The following is a 17,207-nucleotide window of genomic DNA, read 5'->3' as shown; positions in this document are numbered from 1 at the left end:
ATGCCATGGGGACAGAGTCCAGAGTCCTAGTACAGAAGACTATGCTGGGCCAGCCAGGCGAGCAGGACTAGCTGGGGCTGGTGAACCCCCCGGCCGGGTCAGAATCTGTGCTACAGCAGTGAGACAGAGCTCTAGGCTCACTGCCCTTGTTCTTGTTCCCCATAGACTTCCCAAAAGTTCCCAAGGGTGCCTCTTCCCAGAAGAGAGTCCCCAAGTGAAGAGAGGCTGGAGCCCAAGAGGGAGGTGAAGGAGCCCAGGAAGGAGGGGGAGGAGGAGGTGCCAGAGATCCAAGAGAAGGAGGAGCAGGAAGAGGGGCGAGAGCGCAGCAGGCGGGCAGCGGCAGTCAAAGCCACGCAGACACTACAGGCCAATGAGTCGGTGAGTGTGACCACCATGAGCTGAGCCCAGGGCAAGCAGGGTGGAGCTGGGCCTGGGGGCGTGGGAGGGAGGGTAGAGCAGGACTGTGATCCTCATTATAATCATAATAGCAGGAAATGTGTGAAGTACTTTGTGCTGTTAACTCATTTAATCCTCACTACCCTATGTGGTTAGGTATTACTGTTATTCCCATTTTATAGATGGGGAAATTGTGGCCCAAGATAACACAGCTAGTAGGCAGCCTGAATCCAGAGTCTGCGATTAATTTTTATACTCTACTGCTTCTGTATCTGAGATTCAGAGGGAAAAAGGTTTTGTGAAAACCCAGTAGGTATGTGGGTCACTGAGGGAGCATTGGTGGTTTGCAGACAGGGCTCCCCTAAGAGAGCCAGAGTCCCTGACAAGAATGAGACTGAGCTGAGGCCATGGGAATGACAATCATAGGCCCTCAGGCATGATCTCTGCAAAGTGCTTTCATTTCCATTATCTCATTAGTTCCTCACACTGCAGAGTTAACCTCTACTCTGCAGATGGGGGAAAGCAGTTCAGAGATGCTAAGTGACTTGCCCCAGGTCCTTGGACTCCTAGTGCAGTGCTCTGTCCACCATATCGCAGGCCAAGAAGCAAGACTACTGGCTATAGTTGCTCCTTGCCAGGGAGAGTTCTCCCAGAAAGGGGTAAGGAGGGGAAGGGGTTTATTGGGGAGCTGCTGCTTTTTTAGAGTCTTTTTTTTTAGAAATGTATGTAGTAGGCCGGGCGCAGTGGCTCACACCTGTAATCCCAGCACTTTGGGAGGCCAAGGTGAGTGGATCACCTGAGGTCAGGAGTCGAGACCAGCCTGGCCAACAAGGTGAAACCTCATCTCTATTAAAAATACAAAAACTAGCTGGGCATGGTGGTGCGCGCCTGTAATCCCAGCTACTCCAGAGGCTGAGGCAGGAGAATCGCTTGAACCCAGGAGGCGGAGGAGGCGGAGGTTGCAGTGAGCCAAGATTGTGCCACTGCACTCCAGCCTGGGTGACATAGCAAGACTCCATCTCAAAAAAAAAAAAAAAAAAAAAAAAAAAATGGAATGTGTGTAGTACACTCATGCTTACAGAGCTCCCATAAACTGTAAACACACGGCTGTGTGCCCACTTCTGAGCCTCGACCACCTGCACCAAGAGCTGTGCTCTGTGTAGCGCTCTACAGAGTTCTGTTGACTTTTGTGAACTTTCCCATGAGGGTGCCACTTCTGATGGCCACCCGGGGCTTCCCCAGCCGAGGTCACCTCTGCTCCCTCTGCTCTGCACTCTGACCCCTGCCCTTGCCCTGTTTGGTGTCCCTGCAGTGCGCTGTCCTGAAGTAGCTACCTGCGCATCTGTCCCTTCCACCAGATCCTCAGCTCTGAGGGCAGGGATGCCTGTGTCAACCTCTTTGTCCCTAGCATCTGGCCCATCACAGGGGCCTGAATCTCATTTATAGAACAGGGCATGAGCGGACTAAATGACAGAAAACATCAACAGGTGCTTCATTAACCCAGAGACCAAGATCCCCTGTCAGGCGCATCAAGGCCTCTAGCAGCTTGGGCTGCCCCACAGAATTACTCTAGCAGCAACTTTGTAAACGATAGAGCTGACCAGAGATGCAGAGTTGGAGGAGGCAATGGTCGTCATATCCCTGGAAGGACCCAAGTGCATGCTAGGTGACTGTTTGGCAGGAATATATATGACTTTTCAGGCCCCCGGTTCCCTGCGATTTTAGAATTCCAGATCTGCGCTTGCTCAGATCACTCAACTCTCCTTGTTTGATTTTCTTCAGGCCAGTGACATCCTCATCCTCCGGAGCCACGAGTCCAACGCCCCTGGGTCTGCCGGTGGCCAGGCCTCGGAGAAGCCAAGGGAAGGGACAGGGAAGTCACGAAGGGCACTACCTTTTTCAGAGAAGAAGAAAAAAACAGAGACATTCAGTAAGACCCAGAATCAGGAGAACACTTTCCCCTGTAAAAAATGTGGCAGGTAAGGTGGGCAGCCCTGTCCCCGCTGGGACCCCCGCGGGCTGGTGCGCGGAGGGGGCGGGGGTGGGGTGGAGGGGAGGGGGAAGAGGTACAGGCGGTGTCCGCCTCGTTTCTGGTTGGCTCAGCGGGTTTCTAGGGCTGTGACGTCATGGGGCAGCTTTCGGAAAATGACGCGAGCTGGCCGGCCGCGGCTGTGCAGCGTGGGGGTGAAGGTGAAGGCTGGGGCTCCTCGCGCACCCGCGCTGGGGGCCCCCGGGTGGGCTAGGCCGGTTCTGAGCAACCCCCACCCGGCTGCAGGGTGTTTTACAAGGTGAAGAGCCGCAGTGCGCATATGAAGAGCCACGCAGAGCAGGAGAAGAAGGCTGCAGCGCTGAGGCTGAAGGAGAAAGAGGCCGCTGCTGCCGCCGCCGCCGCCCACCAGCAGGCCCTGCGGGAGGAGAGCGGTGCGGGCGACAAGGGCTGAGCGCGGGAGCCAGGCTGGCCCAGTCCTGGGCCTCGGCCCTTCCCGCACCGCCGCCAGCGCCCGCAGACACCCTGGCATCTCAAGAGGGAGTGAGGAGAGGATTGCGGGGACTTTTCCCTGCGAAAAAAATGAGACAATGACATAAACGGCTCTTTTATTTATGAAGGCCCTGGGAGCAGCGTTAAGGGCTCCAGGATCCAGCTCTCTTTGCATTTGGTCTGTCGGAAGCTGTCCTCGTGCTTTCCTGGACCGGGAGAGTCCCGGTCCCCTCGGGAGGGACTCCACCGCCTCTCACACTCCGATTTCTGCTGCTCTGCTGCCCCGCAGTCTTTTCCCTTTATTTGCTTCCCCCTCCTCCCCTCGGCCTCCAGGAAGCCACCGTGGCCGGCCAAGCACAAGCTCACCCACTTTGGAGCAGCATTTCTCCTCCCCAGAGGACCTCGAAGGCTGCAACGGCCCTGCCCCAAGCCCCAGAAAAAGAAACTCTTGGAGGGAGTCTGCGGGCTTCTCTGAGAAGGGGCGCAGCCTGACACCTGTGCTGTCCCTGCAGTCTCTAGGCCTGTCTGAGCTGCTCCCGTGACCGTGTCCTGAGTGGCCACCTCCTCCTTGGGAGGGAGGCCGCGGCAGGTACTCTCCCTTTGCTGCTTGCTGGCGGCGTTGCTAGGGCTAGAAAGTTTTCTCAGCGTTGGGGGAGGGGCTAGCGTTCTTGTCCAAAGCACTCATCCTGCTGCAGGGAAGGGAGCTGTACGGAGGCTGGAAGCTGCAGGGTTAGGCCCGAGAGAGCTTTTGACAAGCCTGGCTCTTCCTGCTTCCCACCTTTTTGGCTAAATACCTTTGGGTCCTGGAGGCTGCCAAGGGCGCTTCGCCTTGAGCAGGTCCCGGAGAGGCTCAGCCTGCCCCTCCTGGGGGCCAGCCTCCTTGCCTCTGCTCTGACCTCAGCAGCTACACCTAACCCCACCGCACCCTACGCAGTGTCGATATCCACAACCCAGCCCCCAGGCCTGCACGTTGGAGATTTCTGGATCCTTCCCTGGGAGGGAGAGGTCTCCTAACTCGATTGGACAGGAGCCTTCATTCCTTGACTCGTGTCATTTGGGAGCTATTTATTTATTCTTAGTATTTAATTTTTAACATCCTCTCAGGGACCAGGGGCCTCCTGCTTTTCAGAGGCCCAAGTGCATTTATCCCAAAACGAGGCATCTTGACATCCCCTATCCCCACCCCCTGAATTCCCAAGGCCCTAAGGTCCCTCACCTGGTTGCTCTGGAAGCTCTTGTTGATAGGAATGATAGCAACACTGAAAGAGCGTGGGAAGGTGGAGGGTGTCACCAGACCCACACAGAGCAAGGGAGATCAAGGCAGTTCTTGCTGCCCCTTCTCTGGCTGTGCTTTGCCTGAGGGAAGAGTTGGCAAGAGGCCAGAATTCTAGTTTGGTTTATGGGGCCTGGATTCTGGCTTGAAGAAGCCATATTTGGCATGGGTGAAGTGAAAGGGCCAGGAGGTTCTGGAGGCCCCTTCACTTCCAGTCCCATAGCGGGGCTCAGCTATTTTTCTGATCTTATTCAACTTTAGTTGTGCAAAAGAAATTCTAAGTGAATGCGCGTATGACAGGTCAACGTATTAGGAAGGAGCCAGAAAGTATTCATACTGCTACTCCTTATGAGATAGCCAAGAAGCATCATGTCAGTAACTGGGAGTGGAGAGGGAGTTTTGTTTTGAAACTATGCAGGTATTTTTCAGCATCCATTTATACATTAGTATGGTTCTACAGGACCCCAGCTGTGGAAGTAACAAATTTCTTCTCCCTCCAGACTCTTGGATGACTACCTAGATCCCCAGCTTACCGGTTAGTTTCCTCCACAGGCTTCCATGAGCTCAGTGTCCCAAGACAGCAAAAATCTGGTATACCCTGTAGAAGCAGGGGGGTAGCAAATTTAGGCTCTCTTCGAAATTACTTGTATAATACGAGTGCCTTCGCAGCTTAGCCCCAAAGTGCTACTTATGTTTCCCAAGGTCTTTTCTATTCAAATCATATTTGGTTTCAGGCTTCTTTATGGGCATACGGTAACAGAAACCTCCATCATTCATATGAGACCCTTTTGTCAGTGGTAACATCTTGTACTTGGAAAAAAAAAATTTTTTTTTTTTTGAGACAGAGTCTCATTCTGTCGCCCAGGCTGGAGTGCAGTGGTGTGATCTTGGCTCACTGCAACCTCCGCCTCTTGGGTTAAAAGGATTCTCCTGCCTCAGCCTCCCGAGTAGCTGGGATTATAGGCACACACCACCACACCCAGCTAATCTTTTTGTATTTTTTTTTTTTAGTAGAGACAGGGTTTCGCCATGTTGGCCAGGCTGGTCTTGAACTCCTGACCTCAGGTGGTCCACCCGCCTCGGCCTCCCAAAGTGCTGGCATTACAGGCGTGAACCACCGTGCCTGGCCGGAAGTCTTTAAACAATAAAGTGATTCTACTCTTCTAAGCTTACAGAGACCAGACCAGGTGAATGTAACTGGGGAAAATCAAGATGGTACCTCTCTGCATTATCCCGCCAGACACTGTATTTTATGCATTCATGTCTAGGATACAGTGTGAAAATTAAAAAGTTTAGAGGGCAGATGCAATTGTGGCAAGTGACCTGCCAATAAGGCAGGTGCAGCTATAGAAGCTGGCATAGGTATATCCTTAATGGTGCTTTCTCCCTGGGCTTGTCTTTTTGTTGTTTTTTTTCCCCCTATATTCAGAGCTCCTTGAGAAGTGATAAACACCTCCAGCTTTCTAACATCCTCCCCACACCGTCTCACCATATCCATCTCCCAGCATCCATCTGCATTCAGCTAAGGGCGGGAAACTGACCTAGTGCCTGTGTTGCAGACCATTTCTGAGGTCTCCACCATCCAAGGAGGCACAGCCGTCATTACTGTCCTCCATGCCTTCAGCAGCCCCCCTCACAGCTAAGGTACATACCACCCCTTCTGCCGCGCCTCCATCCCTGGCACCAAGGTCTTCTGCTGCTTATGTCTAAAGGGATCACCTATATTTAACTGCCTCAGTGACCTAACCTCTTTCTTCTCATGTGCCAGATGTTAAGATGAAGGAGGAATACAACACATACTCAAGCCTCATCCTGTTTAGTTGTTTTCACTGGGGCTCGCTTTTCTGGGACGGTATTTATTATCAGACTGGCAAGCCTAACTCCATAGGTTTACAGGAAGTAGGGATATTTTTATAAAACAATTGTGTCCTCCCCACATTTTGCTATGTTAATATTTGCCTCTAACAATTTGCAGCTGTTTCACTTTTTCCTCATTTGTCTCTAAGTTGAAGGCCTTGTTGGAGGGGACAGAGCACAGGAACAGCCTTGACAGTCTGTAATTATTGTACAAATATTTTAATAGCATATAAATAAGTATATTCCTTTTATTTTGAAACAAAAATGATCAGACACTGCCTTTTGTGTGTTTGCTGCCTGTGGCATCCTTTTTTAAAAAGACTGTTACATATTAAAATAGTGTACATATATAAATATTACCTCTTTTGCTGTACAGTTGTGATAGAGACTGAAGATTTTATTTTTTGTGTGCTTTTTATAAGAAAATTAATACACTAAAGAATCTTGCTGATGTGATTGTAATGTACCTATGTAACTTATTTACTTTTGAATGTTCTTCTGTATCTTTAAACCTTTTATTAAATAAGGTTTTAAAAATTCAGAGTTGAATGCTTTGTTCTCTTGGGATTTTCACCATCTGGGGTTGATGTAAGTGCGCCTTGTCTTGCTTGCAGGGAGATTACTCGACATTTTTGAACCATAAGGATTCTCTTTTAGCAGCCTATTGTCAATGATGCCAGCCAGGAAAAGGAAAATAATACACTAATGTTTGCCTGGCTAAAAGATGACTCAGTAGACACAGACAGATTTTTACAAAATTTTAGACAAGAAAGAGTCTAAACTCCGTGTCTCACACAAATACACAGAAATGGCGCACTCCGACATTTTGGCTTCATTGGGATGAAATATGCAGGGTGCACAGTGTGGTCAGGGGCAACGGGAAGCCAGGGTTCTGAGGAGAGTATTTTCACGTGCAGGGTGGACTGGCTGAGCAACCCGAGTAGACAAGTCCACCATGAGGGATGCATTTCCAACAATATCATCTTAAATCCACTCCAGGATTGGGTTATTATTTTTAAAACACGGTGCTTAGTAGTAGTTGTTTACTGTTAAAATGCTAAATTATGAAAAAGGAAATGCGCCATCAGAGAAACAAATGTCCGAGCCCCTCGCTGGCTCCATGGCAACCGCTCGACTCCCGCGAGCCGCCGGAGCAGGCGTGCCTCGCGCCGGCTGTGACACCGTTGCCATGGAGACGCCCGAGCAGCTCCGCCGCGGGGGCGGGACGGGGCGGGACGCGGCGGGGCGGGGCGGACGCCGCTCGCCGGCTGGCCCCATCCTCCACTGCAGCAGTAACGTCGCGGCGGGTTGCGGGTAGGACTGGACGCCAGGGCAGCCGCGCAGCGCCTGAACCGCTGCGGGCCGCCGCGGCCGCCCCTTCCCACCCTCGCCTCTGCTGTCTCCAGCCTCGCTTCTCCGACTTTCCTGCTCCTCTGCTGCCTTCGTTTCTGGTCCTCGGCCGTCCTCGCCGCCCGCCCAGAGGAGTCCCCGCGCCCGCCAAGAAGCCGCTTTCCGCTGGCCCGCAGCCGCCGCGACTTCGGCACAGTTTCTCCCTCTGGCTAGTCTCCCAAACGGCCGCTCCTCGCCGGCGGGAAGACCAGGCTGCGACCGCGAACGCCCGATCCTCTCCAGGAGCCGCAGCGAGCGCCCGGCGGCCACGCCCCGCGACCACACCCCGGCGGCTCTCGGCCCAGCGCGCCTGCCTTCGCCGCCCGCCGTCGCTCCTCGCCCGCTGCACGACGACGCGACGCCCCTGCTGCAGGCGGCGGACCCGACCGGACCCAGACCCAGACGCAAGATGGCGACGGCCGCGTGACTGCCTCAGCGTCCCCGAGCTCGGCTCCGAGTGCACCTACGGACTGACTGTGGGGTCAGAGAAGGGCGAGATCAGGACTCTTTGTTAATCGTGACTGCATGAAGGTCGCCTCCCTCGGGCCTACTTGGTGGGAGTGTCTGGTATTGTTCTAAGGCCAGGAGCACGGTGAGCCACAGTCTGTTGCTAGAATTTGGCGTCTTGATAGTTGAGAAAATGGCGATGACACTGTTGGAAGACTGGTGCCGGGGGATGGATGTGAACTCCCAGAGAGCTCTGTTAGTCTGGGGCATCCCAGTGAACTGTGATGAGGCTGAAATCGAAGAGACCCTCCAGGCTGCGATGCCCCAGGTCTCCTACCGAATGCTTGGGAGAATGTTCTGGAGGGAAGAAAATGCGAAAGCAGCCTTATTAGAGCTCACTGGCGCTGTAGATTACGCCGCGATCCCCAGGGAGATGCCGGGCAAAGGAGGGGTCTGGAAAGTGTTATTTAAGCCCCCAACTTCTGATGCTGAATTTTTAGAAAGATTGCACCTCTTCCTAGCTAGAGAGGGGTGGACCGTGCAAGATGTTGCCCGTGTCCTTGGGTTTCAGAACCCTACTCCGACCCCGGGCCCAGAGATGCCAGCAGAGATGCTAAACTATATTTTGGATAATGTTATTCAGCCTCTTGTTGAGTCCATATGGTACAAGAGGCTGACACTTTTCTCGGGGAGGGACATCCCAGGGCCTGGAGAGGAAACCTTTGATCCCTGGCTGGAGCACACTAATGAGGTCCTAGAGGAGTGGCAGGTGTCCGATGTAGAAAAGAGGCGGCGGTTGATGGAGAGTCTTAGAGGCCCCGCCGCTGATGTCATTCGCATCCTTAAGTCCAACAACCCCGCGATAACCACTGCCGAATGCCTGAAGGCGCTTGAGCAGGTGTTTGGGAGCGTTGAGAGCTCTAGGGATGCCCAGATCAAATTTCTGAACACTTATCAGAACCCGGGAGAAAAATTGTCTGCTTATGTCATTCGTCTGGAGCCTCTGCTACAGAAGGTGGTAGAGAAGGGGGCCATTGATAAAGATAATGTGAACCAGGCCCGCCTAGAGCAGGTCATTGCCGGGGCCAACCACAGCGGGGCCATCCGAAGGCAGCTGTGGCTTACCGGGGCTGGGGAAGGGCCAGCCCCAAACCTCTTTCAGTTGCTGGTGCAGATCCGTGAGGAGGAAGCCAAGGAGGAGGAGGAGGAGGCTGAGGCCACCCTTCTGCAGTTAGGCCTGGAAGGGCACTTCTGAGTGCCAGGAAAGGCAGCTTTAGTGCAGACCTAGATCACAGCTACTTTTCTTGTCCCTGTGGGGTCTTACAGATGTGTCTCTGAGTAGTAAAGGCTTAGCCTTGTTCTGTTTTGTTGTTTTTTGGAGGGGAAGGTTAGTCAGGCCTGAGTATTCATGTAACATTCTAAAATTGTGCCAGCGAGCACCGTGAGCTACTGCAATGCAAGCGGGTCTTGCTGGCTAAAATGCCAGGTAAAGGGTTGGTTGGACACAGCGCTTAGTGCACGCTGTCATCATGGACATCATAATCAGTTGTGAAAAACACGCGAACCTATGACACTTATTATTCCACACTGAATGTGAAATTGCATGTTCAGATGTTTACTACGAGGCCTGGCTCACAGGAAGTGTTCAGTAAAAGTATGCACTGTTAGATTACTGATAACGCGGATAGATTTTTGTTTACCATAAATTGTTCCAGATTTATATTAATGGAAGGAAATGTGCATTTATTAGCTATTACTCAACTTTACAATGCAAACATCTTATTTCTCATCTTTAAACATGTCGACCAGTTTAATTGAAAAGTATTCTGAGACTGCAAAATGGGGTGTTAAAAAATACTGCAGTTACGGAGCTGTGTAAACCAGTTTCTCATTGCATAAGATACAGATGTAAATTGCATGGAGAGGTTGATATGCACCTGTACAGTAATTCACTCCCCCATTTCACATCTTTGTCGGAGAATAGTTCTTGTTCATACTGAGTGTTCTAAATTTGAAGTTATATATACAAATTAAAATATTTTAAAAATTCTGTTGTCTTCTCATTTTTCTGGCATGTATAAACATTTTTAGCCTAAGTAAACTGTCCTTTTTTCTTATGAAGACTTTGTCATTAAATCAAACCATTTATTTTAAGCTTTGTATGATACTATGTGAATTTAAATGGCAGGTCCTTTTTTTCCTTCCCCTCTTGCTGTCATCTTAACAGTTTTTTGTTTTGTTTTTTAATTTTTAAATTTTTTTATTTTTATCAGGGGCAGAGAGGGTCTTGCTCTGTTGCCCAGGCTGGAGTGCAATGGAGCGATCTTGGCTCACTGCAACCTCTGCCTCCCGGGTTCAAGTGATTCTCCTGCTTCAGCCTCCTGAGTAGCTGGGATTACAGACATGCGCCACCACGCCTAGCTAATTTTGTATTTTTTTAGTAGAGACGGGTTTCACCATGTTGGTCAGGCTGGTCTGGAACTCCTCACCTCAAGTGATCCACCCACCTCGGCCTCCCAAAGTGCTGGGATTACAGGCGTGAGCCACCTCGCCGTCTCTACTAAAAATACAAAAATTAGCCGGGTGTGGTGGTGCGTGCCTGTAATTCCAGCTACTTGGGAAGCTGAGTCAGGAGAATCGCTTTGGGAGGCGGAAGTTGCAGTGAGCCGAGATTGCGCCACTGCACTGCAGCCTGGGCAACAGAGTGAGACTCCATCTCAAAAAAAAAAAAAAAAAAAATTTAGAGACCAGATTTGGCTCACACTTGTAATCCCAGCACTTAGGGAGGATTGCCTGAAGCCAAGATTTTGAGACCAGCTTGGGCAACATAGACCCAATCTCCACCCAAACTTTTAAAAATTAGCCAGGCATGGTGGCACACGCCTGTGGTCCCAGCACTAAGGTGGCCACCCAGCGGCTAAGGTGGGAGATCGCTTGAGCTCAGCAGGTTGAGGCTGCAGTAAGCCATGATCGTCCCACCGCACTCCAGCCTGGTGATAGAGTGAGACTGTTTCTCAAAAAATTTTTTTTAGAAAATCTTGAAATGGGGTTCAGGAGGTTATCTGGCAGTGTTTTTCTCTTAAGATCACTTTTCAGCTAAACATTTTGTTTCACTGAAGAAATAGCTATAATTCATCACACCTGTGTAAAATGAAGGCTATTTTACAGCAACCATTTTATAGCAGGACGATATAAAAAGGGAAATACAACTTTAAAACATGTTTATTTTGCTGCAAAGATTCAGTGATTGAAGATGTCCATCTTTTGAGATCCTCAGTGAATCTAAAGTTATTACATGAATATTGTGTTCAGTGAGCTTTTCCCTAATAAGGTTTTAAAATTATAGCTGAGCCATTCGACAAGTCTATAAGGGGTAATGTATGTTCTTCCAGATTTTTCGGTACACGTATTCGCTTCATGTCAGTACATCCCTTTCCTCCTGTCACAAAAACATCTCCACATACTTGCCTTGGTTCCCAACAGATATGCTCAGCTTCACTTACCACAAACACTCGGCATGTCTTCACCTGCTACCCATCATTCACATAACTTTCCCCTCCATTCCCACCAGCATCAGGTGCACACTCACCCCACCTCTTACACTCTTGACACACTGTCATCTCCCCGTCAGTACTCCCATCATAACATACACCCTCCTCCTGCTCCACATGTACATGATGTCAGTCTCCCACCCCCAACATATATTCCCATTTCTCCTCACACCCACACACACTCCCACCACCAAACACCAACCAGCCACCACATATGTATACACACTCCCACTCCACACATTGCATTTTTTTTTTTGAGACGGAGTCTCGCTGTGTTGGCCAGGCTGGAGTGCAGTGGTGTAATCTCAGCTCACTGCAACCTCTGTCTGTTGGGCTCAAGTGATCCTCCTGCCTCAGCCTCCCAAGTAGCTGGGATTACAGGTGTGTGCCACTACGCCCAGCTAATTTTTGTATTTTTAGTAGAGACAGGGTTTCACCATGTTGGCCGGGCTGGTCTCAAACTCCTGACCTCGTGGTTTGAAAGTACTCCAAAAATGCTGGGATTACAGGCGTAAGCCACCACAACGGGCCCACATACTACATTTTTAAAAATGGGCCCGTTGTAGTGGCTCACACCTGTAATCCCAGCACTTTGGGATGCTGAGGTGGGAGGATCGCTTAAGGACAGGAGTTCAAGACCAGCCTGAGCAAAATACTGAGATCTTGTCTCCACAAAAATAAGTAAATTTAAAAATTAGCCAGGCTATTTAGGAGGCTGATGCAGGAGGATTGCTTGAGCCCAGGAGTTCAAGGTTGCAGTGATCTATGAACATGCCACCGCACTCCAACCTGGGGTGACGGAACAAGACCCTGTCTCGAAAAAAACAAAACAAAACAAAAAACCACGCACACAGATGCACCAAAAAAACAAACTAGGTATATAAGGATTATTCGGGGGGGGGGTTTGTTTTGTTTTTTTTGATGTGTGCTTGGGGTTTTTTTTTTTTTTTTTGGCCCAATATGTTATGGACATCCTTCTACAGTTTAAACATGGGGGGATAGACCTTCTTTTCATAGATGCAGAGTTGGCTGCATTCTTAGGAGGGAAGTTATTTTCATGCGCGTCTGTGTGAAGAGACCACCAAACAGGCTTTGTGTGAGTAACATGGCTGTTTATTTCACCTGGGTGCAGGCGGGCTGAGTCCGAAAAGAGAGTCAGCAAAGGGTGGTGGATTATCATTAGTTCTTATAGGTTTTGGGATAGGCGCTGAAGTTAAGAGCAATGTTTTGCGGGCAGGGGTGGATCTCACAAAGTACATTCTCAAGGGTGGGGAGAATTACAAAGAACCTTCTTAAGGGTGGGGGAGATTACAAAGTACATTGATCAGTTAGGGTGGGGCAGGAACAAATCACAATGGTGGAATGTCATCAGTTAAGGCTATTTTTATTTCTTTTGTGGATCTTCAGTTACTTCAGGCCATCTGGATGTATACGTGCAAGTCACAGGGGATGCGATGGCTTGGCTTGGGCTCAGAGGCCTGACATTCCTGCCTTCTTATATTAATAAGAAAAATAAAACAAAATAGTGTTGAAGTGTTGGGGCGGCGAAAATTTTTGGGGGGTGGTATGGAGAGAGAATGGGCGATGTTTCTCAGGGCTGCTTCAAGCGGGATTAGGGGTGGTGTGGGAACCTAGAGTGGGAGAGATTAAGCTGAAGGGAGGTCTTGTGGTAAGGGGTGATATCGTGGGACTGTTAGAAGAAACATTTGTCGTATAGAATGATTGGTGATGGACTGCATACGGTTTTGGATGAATTGAGAAACTAAATGGAATAAGAGAAGGAGAAAAACAGGTATAAAAGGTCTAAGAATTGGGAGGACCTAGGACATCTGATTAGAGAGTGCCTAAGGAGATTCAGCATAGTCCTGCCAGCAAAGATTATTTATTTACTTCAAGAGTTAAGAGTGGCAGTTTGGGGATAGCACCAGGAGATATCAGCTGTGATGGCTTGGAGAAACAGTGTAAACCGGCAGTGTAAACAAGAACAGGGCATGTATGAGTAGTTGAGAACGGTGAATAGGAGTATGACTAGACAAAAGATAGTAGGGATGACAAGTTTTTTTGGGGCACAGTCTAAGTTGGTCTGGTGTCGAATGAGACTGGGGCCTAATAAAAAGGAGCGTCTATACAGGAGCTTAAATGGGCTGTACCTTGTAGCATTCTGAGGACAGGCCTGAATTCTGAGAAAGGAAAGTGGTAAAAGTATTGTCCAGTCCTTTTTAAGTTGGTAGCTGAGCTTGCTGAAGTGTGTTTTTAAAAGACCTTTAGTCCGTTCTCCTTTTCTTGAAGACGGAGGACCGTAAGGGATATAAAGGTTTCACTGAATACTAAGAGCCTGAAAAACTGCTTGGCTGATTTGACTAGCAAAGGTTGGTCTGTTATCAGACTGTATAGAGGTGGGAAGGCTAAACTGAGGAATTATGTCTGACAGAAGGGAAGAAATGACTGTGGTGGCCTTCTCAGACCCTGTAGGAAAGGCCTTTACTTATTCAGTGAAAGTGTCTATTTAGACTAAGAGGTATTTTAGTTTCCTGACTCGGGACATGTTGAGTAAAGCTAATTTGCCAGTTCCTGGGTCGGGGCAAATCCTCGAGCTTGATGTGTAGGGAAGGGAGGGGGCCTGAATAATCCCTGAGGAGTAGCAGAATAGCAGATGGAACACTGAGAAGTTATTTCCTTGAGGATAGATTTCCACGATGGAAAGGAAATGAGAGGTTCTAAGAGGCGGGCTAGTGACTTGTACTATAGCATAGCCTGCCTTTGCTGGTGTGTGGCGATTAGGCCTGGTGGAACCCATCAATAAATCAAGCGTGATCAGGGTGAGGAACAGGAAAGAAGGAAATATGGGGAAATGGGGTGAATATCAGGTGGATCAGAGAGACACAGTCATGGGGGTCAGGTGTGGTATCAGGAATAATGTGGGAGGCCAGATTGAAGTCTGGGCCAGGAACAATAGTAATTGTGGGACTTAACAAAGAGTGAGTATAGCTGAAGGAGCCGGGGAGCAGAAAGTATATGTGTCAGGTATGAGGAAGAAAATAGATTTTGGAAGTTATGAGAAATGTAGAGAGTGAGTTGAGCATAGTTTGCGATTTTTAGGGCCTCTAACAGTATTAAAGCAGCGGCAGCCGCTGCACACAGACATGAGGGCTAGGCTAAAACAGTAAGGTCAAGTTGTTTGGACAGAAAGGCTACAGGGTGCGGTCCTGGCTCTTGTGTAAGAATTCTGACTGCACTAACCATGCCTAGGAAGGAAAGGAGTTGTTATTTTGTAAGGGACTGAGGTTTGGGAGATTAATCAGACATGATCAGCAGGGAGAGCACGTGTATTTTTATGAGAATTATGCCGAGATAGGTAACAGATGAGGATGAAATTTGGGCTTGACTGAAGTAATGGGGGCTGTCTGTGAAGCCTTGTGGCAGTACAGCCGAGGTAATTTGCTGAGCCTAATGGGTGTCAGGGTCAGTCTAAGTGAAAGCAAAGAGAGGCTGGGATGAAGGGTGCAAAGGAATAGTAAAGAAAGCATGTTTGAGATCTAGAACAGAATAATGGGTAGTAGAGGGAGGTACTGAGGATAGGAGAGTATATGGGTTTGGCACCACGGGGTGGGTAGGCAAAACAATTTGGTTGACAAGGCGCAGATTCTGAACTAACTTGTAAGGCTTGTCTGGTTTTAGGACAGGTAAAATGGGGGAATGGTAAGGAGAGTTTATAGGCTTTAAAAGGCCATGCTGTAGCAGGCGAGTGATAGCAGGCTTTAATCCTTTTAAAGCGTGCCGTGGGATGGGATCTTGACATTGAGCGGGGTAAGGCTGATTAGGTTTTAATGAGACGGTAAGGGGTACATGATCGGTCACCAAGGAGGGAGTAGAGGTATCTTATACTTGTGGGTTAAGGTAGGGGGATACAAGAGGAGGACGCAAAGAAGGCTTTGGATTGGGAAGAAGGGCGGCAATGAGATGTGGCTGTAGTCCAGGAATAGTCAGGGAAGCAGATAATTTAGTTAAAGTGTCTCAGCCTAATAAGGGAACTGGGCAGGTGGGGATAACTAAAAAGGAGTGCTTAAAAGAGTATTGTCTAAGTTGGCACCAGAGTTGGGGAGTTTTAAGAGGTTTAGAAGCCTGGCCGTCAATACTTACAACAGTTATGGAGGCAAGGGAAACAGGCCTTTGAAAAGAAGGTAATGTGGAGTGAGTAGCCTCCGTATTGATTAAGAAGGGGACACGCTTACCTTCCACTGTGAGAGTTACCTGAAGCTTGGCGTCCGTGATGGTCTACGGGGCTTCCGAGGCAATCGGGCAGTGTCAGTCTTCAGCCGCTAAGCTGAGAAGATCTGGGAAGGAGTCAGTCAGAGAGCCTTGGGCCAGAGTTCCAGGGGCTCTGGGAGTGGCTGCCAGGTGAGTTGAACAGTCCGATTTTCAGTGGGGTCCCACACAGATGGGACGCGGCTTAGGGGGAATCCCGGGCTGCGGGCATTCCTTGGCCCAGTGGCCAGATTTTCAGCATGTGTAGCAAGCTCCTGGGGGAGGAGGTTCTGGAGGAACGCCTGGCTGCTGCGGTTCAGGCATTTGGAAGTTCTTGTGTGCTGGAGATGTGGCTGGGGTTTGTCTCACAGTGGAGGCAAGGAATTGCAACTTTTTTCTGTTATTGTACACCTTGAAGGTGAGGTTAATTAAGTCCTGTTGTGGGGTTTGAGGGCCAGATTCCAATTTTTGGAGTTTTATTTAATGTCGGGAGCAGATTGGGTAATAAAATGTATATTGAGAATAAGACGGCCTTTTGACCTTTTAGGGTCTAGGGCTGTAAAGCGTCTCAGGGTTGCTGCCAAATGAGCCATGAACTGGGCTGGATTTTTATATTTGATGAAAAAGCCTAAATGCTATCTGATTTGGGATAAAGAAAAAAGAGCATTAACCTTGACTATGCCTTTAGCTTCAGCCACCTTTTTAAGAGTAAATTGCTGGGCAGGTGGGGGAGGGCTATTCACAGAACGAAACTGTAAGCCGGACCAGGTGTGAGGAGGGGAGGTGATAAAAGGATTATAGGGTGGAGGAGCAGAGGCTGAGGAAGAATTGGGACCTAGCTTGGCCTGGCAAGGAGGAGAAAGGTCAGATGGGTCTGTAGAAAAAGAAGATTAGAAAGACTCAGCGACACTTGGGGTTGGGACTGAGGGGACAGGCGGGAGGGAAAGAAGGAAGATTTGGGACGAGTTGCATTGGGGACAAAGACTAGGAAGGGACTGATGTGTAAAAGAATGCCTGGACGTCAGGCAACTCAGACCGTTTGCCTATTTTACGACAAGAATTATTTAGATCTTGCAGGATGGAAAAATTCAAAGTGCCGTTTTCTGGCTATTTGGAACTACTATCAAGTTTGTATTGGGGTCAAGCGGCATTGCAGAAGAAAATAAGGCATTTAGGTTTTAGGTCAGGTGTGAGTTGAAGAGGTTTTAAGTTCTTGAGAACACAGGCTAAGGGAGAAGAAGGAGGAATGGAGGGTGGAAGGTTGCCCATAGTGAAGGAGGCAAACCTAGAGAAAAGAGAGTGTAGAGACACGGAGGGAAGGGGTTCGGGGGTTCTTACCCTCCAGAAAAGCGGGAAGGGGGGTTGGGGCACGGAAATAAGGGATTGGGGCACAGAGATAAGAGGTCAGGGTGCAGAAATAAGGAATTGGGGCACAGAGATAAGAGGTTGGGGTGTGGAAATAAGGAATTGGGGGTTCTTGCCCCCTAGAAAAGCGGGACTTGTCGCTAAGGGTGAAGGAGAAGGGGTTGAGGGGTACTTGCCCCTCCTCCAGAAAAGCAGGACTTGCCGC

General features: G+C 49.4%; 2 protein-coding genes across 8 annotated transcripts in view; both read left to right on the top strand.

Annotated features, from left to right (window-relative positions):
• The window catches only part of MIDEAS (mitotic deacetylase associated SANT domain protein), a 73,351-nt gene extending 66,805 nt beyond the window's left edge, over positions 1-6,546 (top strand). For 5 of the 7 annotated variants that reach the window (XM_016926382.3, XM_016926381.3, XM_016926384.4 and 2 more), the window contains exons 11-13: positions 166-378; positions 2,179-2,375; positions 2,672-6,546. In XM_016926382.3, coding sequence (XP_016781871.1) covers positions 166-378; positions 2,179-2,375; positions 2,672-2,837 — 576 coding nt within the window. In that variant the 3' untranslated portion in view covers positions 2,838-6,546. The remainder of the gene's footprint in view (positions 1-165; positions 379-2,178; positions 2,376-2,671) is intronic. The other 2 variants (XM_063793009.1, XM_063793008.1) reach the window with 1 other exon arrangement.
• Positions 6,547-7,278: 732 nt separating this feature from the next.
• PNMA1 (PNMA family member 1) lies at positions 7,279-9,891 on the top strand. The gene has a single exon (NM_001348394.1). The coding sequence runs from the start codon at positions 8,035-8,037 to the stop codon at positions 9,094-9,096; it is 1,062 nt and encodes a 353-aa protein (NP_001335323.1). The 5' UTR covers positions 7,279-8,034; the 3' UTR covers positions 9,097-9,891.
• The last annotated feature ends 7,316 nt before the right edge of the window (positions 9,892-17,207 follow it).

This window comes from Pan troglodytes, chromosome 15, assembly GCF_028858775.2.
Source record: "Pan troglodytes isolate AG18354 chromosome 15, NHGRI_mPanTro3-v2.0_pri, whole genome shotgun sequence".
In the NCBI taxonomy this organism is placed as follows: Eukaryota; Metazoa; Chordata; class Mammalia; order Primates; family Hominidae; genus Pan; species Pan troglodytes.
The sequence above is the reverse complement of the archived record's forward strand: the minus strand, read 5'-3'. Positions and strand labels throughout refer to the sequence as shown.